A 6,000-nucleotide genomic window follows, 5' to 3' on the forward strand; every position below is an offset into this window, starting at 1 on the left:
CACACAAACCAGACTTTTTTCTGCCTTAGTTCTTCTTCAGATAGTTTTGGTCCTCCTACCTCTGCCTCTCATGTAGCTGGGTGTACAGATATACACCCAGCTTGCTTGTTGGAATCCAAGTGTCCCTAACTCTTTTTCCTGGACTGGTTTTGAATCATGATCCTCCTGACTTCAAAGCCACCATGCCCTGTCCCTGATTTCTTCAGTTGAAAATGACATGGAGCTCATTTGGAGTTTCAGACCTGGTATTTGTTCATTGTGTCTTAGCCACCAATGCTCACCACATCACTACTTTCAATTTCCTGCGATTTTTCTGTCAGCATTCAAGGTCCACAGAGTGTGGCTCTGGACTTTTTCCACAGCCTCGCCAATAGCCACCATGGCCGAGTTCTTCTGTGAAAATTCACTGTGTCTCCAACTTCCAGGTTTCAGAAACTAGGCTTTCTGCTCTGTGCTAATCTGTAACCTCAGGCCTAGGGACAGAGCTGGAAATGTGGTTTATGTTCTGGGAATAGAGAAAGCCAGACAACAACACAAGGTAATTCAGAGTGATGAGTTTTGAGAAGGAAGTAAAGCAGCCATTCTGAGAAGTGTGTCCTCTGCTCCTGCATTTTAGGTCTTCTATAGGACTAGCAGTCAGAGTAATACACAAGTGCTGAACACAAATAAAACTTCAGCAGAACTTTTGCTGCCCATCAAAGAGGACTACATTATCGAAGTTAAAGCCACAACGGATGGAGGAGATGGTACCAGCAGTGAGCAGATCAGGATTCCAAGAATAACTAGTAAGATGGTTGATACATTCTTTCCATCGTTCATATGAGGGCTCTGAGTACCCATAGTGAGCCGATCACTGCCCCTCCCCCACCCATGTTTTTCTCCCAGCATGCCTTTCATCTGAGTGCTGAGAAGGGTTAAGCCACAGGAGCGATATTCGCAGGAGGAAGTCACTACCTGTGGTTGGAAAGCAAGAAGATGGTGACAAGAATAGAAGACATTGAAAAACTATTTGAATTATTATTTGAATTTTTTTCCTCAGTCTGAACAACACCTGAATTTGGATTATCTATTACAGAATTCCCTAAGCATTAAGCAAAGCTGATTTGAACCCCGACACTGATTTCCAACCATAAATATTGCTGGCTCACATATATGTTGTTATATTCCTGTAATCCCAGCACAGAAACCTGAATCAGGAGCATTGGAAGTTTGAGACAAGATTGGGCTATGTAGAAAGAGCCTGTCTTTAAAATAAATTCATATCTTACGATCCCAGTTGTTTTCCTCCTACAAATTATAGAAAAATTTATTAATCCAGTAGCAGATTGTTAAGTTCAGAAGCCATTTAAGGATCAAATTTTTTTAAAAAAATTTAAAAAGTAGATTGCTTATTTCAGGTTACACTAACTTTTCCTCTCAATAGATGAAACCTCTTTTCTACAGAAATTACACTTTCAGGGTAAAGGAAACAAGAGTGTCACATAAATATTTCAGTAGTAATAATGGTAGTAGAAACTTTCTGCCATTTTAAATCCCCTGTTTAGAGTTTTCAGCTTCAATTAGAATCCTTGTATTTCACATTATTCCTCTTCTGTTCTGTAGATCCTAGTGCCATAAATCCCTTTGCTCCTTGTTTTGATTGATTGACATCGGCCTAGTCTATAGTCATGGAAAACTTAAGTCTGAAACAGTTGTCTTCAGTCACAGAAAAGGAATGACCTTACCCACAGTGATGTAAGAAGGGAGGAAGTTCATCTTTCTGCTGAATCACATAGAGCCATTCTCCAACCAAACCAACCGGCCATTCTTGGTAGAGAATGGCAGCTATGTATCTCACAATTAAGCTCTTCAGTAAATGTTCGTTAAAACTATTTAGAACTACAGATCCTTTTCAAACTACATTCACTTAAGTAGAGAAAACTAGAAATTCAATTTATCATCATCATCAGTACAGGTTATAAAATAATTAACAGCTTGCCTCTTGTTGCCTGAAGTATGCAAGGTAGAGTTAACATGAGACTATTACGAAGTGGTCCTGTTGACTGACATAAATTTTATGCCTCTGAGGGTCAGACTTAATTTTTAGCATTTTGGGGCTGCTGAGTCAAATGTAGCCTTTATGCCTTACTCTACAGCTTTGCTGAGCTTGCATAGACTATGACTGCATGGAGCTGGAACCTTTATTGATTGTTCTTTTAAGAGATGATATTTTATACTGTGCACAATAATTTATCTGCATAAAATAGAAATGAGCAGATTTTTTCCCAACCCTTAATTCACTGAAGCTTTCTTTAATTAAACTTCCAAATTATCCCATCCATTGTTTGTGATCCAGTATAATTGTTTTTAAAATGATTAAGTTGTTTTTCCAATCTCAAAGTTAATACCAAAGGAACAAAGGCTGGAATCGTGTATGAGCACTTAAAACATCACTCTTTGTATAGGTATCCTTGGCAATGAGCGTATGCTACCTTGAGGATAAAACAAGAACTAATAATTAATAACTTGTGGTCCTCAGATTTACACCATTTACAAGGGAAGCATTGCTTTTGCTATATCACTCCATTTGGACTGCTGCAAAGAATAACATAGATTAGGTGTCTTAGGACTATAGAAATGTATTTGTCACAGTGTTGGAGAGTAGGAAGTACAAGACTAAGATGCCAGCAGATTCAGGGATGTTGTAAAGCCCTCATCAACACTGGGCGACAGGATTTCAGCATATGATTATGGAGGAGATTTGAACACTAAGCCCCTAGTAGCCAGGCCGCTTTTGGTATAATCCTTATTAATGAAGTGTTTATCATCTTTGACAGATATGGATGCACGAGGATCCACTTCAGCTATCTCAATGGTCCACCCTATGTCAAGTTATATGCCTATGGTACTGTTCTTTATTGTAAATGCTTTGTGGTAATAATAATTCTTTTTTACTAGATCCTGGAAGGTCCCTTGCTTAACTCCCAAAAAGAGTGCTTTCCTGAAACACAGTGATTATGCATGGTTGATTTTTTTTCAACTCTATGTTTTGAACTTTCTACTTCATTATAGGTAACATATGAATATAATAAAAAAAACACTAAGTCCTTTTAGAGGAATCTGAAATGCCTTAATATTTACTTGATTAAACCAAAGGAATTTGCATATTACATACTGCAGACTTTTGATATAAATGTTCTTAAGCTATGAGTTTAAGCACTGCCTATGATAATGACTCTCTCTCTCTCACACACACACACACACAGTTTTTACTACATTGAAAAAGCTTGTCATTTAATCCCTCCCAGTAGTACAGAATTATTGTCAGACTTAATCAGTATGGTTTTGAAATAGTGATTTTTAAATTCCCCAAGGGTGAAAATGCACTTAAGTAATTATCCTGTGGGAAAAGGATGGCATGTGACTCCAAAGAGTGTTAGAACATGCTTCCCTCATGCTGAAGAGAAGGGAGTTTGGTTTAGTGTATTCACAAATGGTTATGAGACTTTACAAACCACTTTGCTCTCTTGTTCCTCTCAGTTATCCATCTATACAATGGGGCGGTAGTAGCCATTCAATCTGTCTCTACCACTTGAAGTAATTGTTGACAGATTAAAGAGGAAATATGGAACATATTTTGTCCCCTCAAATGCAGTGTTCCTGTGTTAAATCTTGGTATAACTTTCCTTGGCTATTAGAAAGGTCTCAGGACCAGCCATATGTTTGATACTTGCATTCCATACTTTAGAATAATGCTCATATTTCCTTGAAAGACAGAAAATTGAAATGAGTGCATTACAGTCTTTCTCAAAAATTCAAACATATTTAATGAAAAAAATTGTTTCCTTCACACTGAAGAACAAACTTTTAGGCTGTATTCAATTTGGGTGGAAAAAAAATAAGAAATGACCTGAACCTCAACCCAAATATTAAACTCATGGCACACAATTATTCATTTCCAATTTCTGATTCAATTAGGGGGGGGAGTGTGCTGCCCCCTTCCTTCCCTCTCTCCCCCTCCCTCTCTCTCTCTTTCTCTCTCTCTGTCTCTGTCTCTCTCTCTCTCCCCCCCCTTTCCCCCCCCGCCCCTTCTCTCAATGTCAGTGATGGATTTTTAATGAAACCGCACTGTCTATCTCAGTGAGTCAGGCAGATGTTTTAGTGCTTGAGTTAAATTTGTAATAGAACCATGGCAGTACTGCTGACTTTGAAGTGTGTGACTCAGTTTTTCAATATGTGGTTTTCAAAGATTGGTGGTGATATGACTGCCTAGCAGTTGTAGCGAGTGCATGAAAATCGGCAGATTGCGTGTTAGACATTCAAAAATCAATTTTTTTACCTCTTTCGTACCAATTTCATGTTTTGCTGAAACTTGTTCATATTTCTGAACATATCAGAATTTCAAACCAATGGTTTAGCTACCAAGAAAGATTAAAAATTAGCAAAATTCTGATCTCCCCATGAAGTACCACTTTAGAGATTCCATTTACGTTAAAGTCATTATAAAGGAAAGAGAAAAATTTTATAACTTTCTCTAGAAGTTCTGTAATATACTGTATATATCGAGAAATACAATCTGAATGACTAGCAACTTTCGTATGATCATTGTTATTTCTGGTCAAAAGTGGGGAAACACTTTCTCCAATATTTGTAATTTACATGTAATGGAGTTGTATCTTTCTATTACCTAGTAATTCCTGTCATTTGTTGCTATAGTCACCATTTCCAAGATGATTGTGTTCTCATTTGATGATATTTCTAGCACTATATCTCCATGAGATATGCACATTGTTTCATATTGAAAAGTATAAAATTTATCTTTAAATCCCTGTGTGTGTATCCTATGGTTATTTGTATGTATGATTTTCTATTATTCAAATAAAATTTATATCAATCAAATATTTCTGCATAGTTAATTGTGGTGTAATCAAAGAACCTCTCCAGGGAACACAGGAGAACAGTGCATTCATCACACTCATTCTGGCCTTTCTTCCATTTAGCAGCCAGCATTGAAACTTGCTGTCTCTTGTCAAGATATATAAAACATTATCTTTATACCCTACTGACTCAGGAAAATGGGAAGTTTGAGACAAGGACTTCCACAAACAGATGTTACAGTCTGTATAAAGAAAGGAAGTAAGAGAAACAGAAATTCCACATTATAATGTAGCCCCATTTGCTACCAACTTTATTTGGTCCTGAGTGAGTGGACATTCCCACATTTTTCCCCAGTGTGATTTTCTTGTTTGGGTTTTTGTCAGTCAGGGCTGGACACTATCCCAGAGCTTTTTACCTCAAGGCTAGCACTCTATGACTTTGAGCCAATTTTCTGGTGCTTAATTGGAGATGAGTCTGACAGTCTGTTGCCTAGACTGTCTTTGAACCTCAATCCTCAGCTCTCAGCCTCCTGAGTAGTTAGGATTACAGGCATGAGCCACTGACATTGGTGTTTTGTTTTGTTTTGTTTTTTTAATTGATTCTTATTTGCACCATTCTTCATAGAACTCCTTGGTATCAGTGTTATAGACTTGATTTTCAGTACTCCTTGTGGTGTATTATATTCTACGTATTTTAAAAATGTACTAGAAAAACACATGGTTTTAATTAGTAAACAAATTTAAATGTTATTGTGGATGTAAGGGAAATGGGAAAAAATAATTCAGTCCTTTTCTTACCTTAGAATTGGATTTGTGTAGAGGTAGAAGAATTAAACAAGACGAGTGTAGGATCACGCATGTGATCTGCCTGTGAGTGAGGGTTTGTGTGTAAGTGGTGTGAATGTTTAAGGGATTGATAGACAATTAGTATTCCCTAATGAATTGGGAAAACCTGGAGAATGTATAGAAATAGATTCTACCATCAAACAGCCCTAGTGCATGAGGCTGTTGGGCACCCAGCAGAGGAATGTGGCTCAAGTGGTAGAGCACCTGCCTAGCAAGGACAAGGCCCTGAGTTCAAATTACAGCCCCAACCCTAACAAAAACAGTGATGGATGAGGCGATATCAAGGCCACGTTTGAGC

The 6,000-nt window shown here is 37.7% G+C and overlaps 1 protein-coding gene across 1 annotated transcript in view; it reads left to right on the forward strand.

Annotated features, from left to right (window-relative positions):
* Cntn3 (contactin 3 (plasmacytoma associated)) overlaps positions 1–3,633 on the forward strand; it is a 221,423-nt gene extending 217,790 nt beyond the window's left edge. The window contains exons 21-22 of the mRNA XM_013010411.1: positions 617–785; positions 2,817–3,633. Of these exons, the coding sequence (XP_012865865.1) occupies positions 617–785; positions 2,817–2,917 (270 nt within the window). The 3' untranslated portion in view covers positions 2,918–3,633. The remainder of the gene's footprint in view (positions 1–616; positions 786–2,816) is intronic.
* Positions 3,634–6,000: the final 2,367 nt, after the last annotated feature.

This window comes from Dipodomys ordii, unplaced genomic scaffold (genome assembly GCF_000151885.1).
Source record: "Dipodomys ordii isolate 6190 unplaced genomic scaffold, Dord_2.0 Scaffold12, whole genome shotgun sequence".
Taxonomy (NCBI): Eukaryota; Metazoa; Chordata; class Mammalia; order Rodentia; family Heteromyidae; genus Dipodomys; species Dipodomys ordii.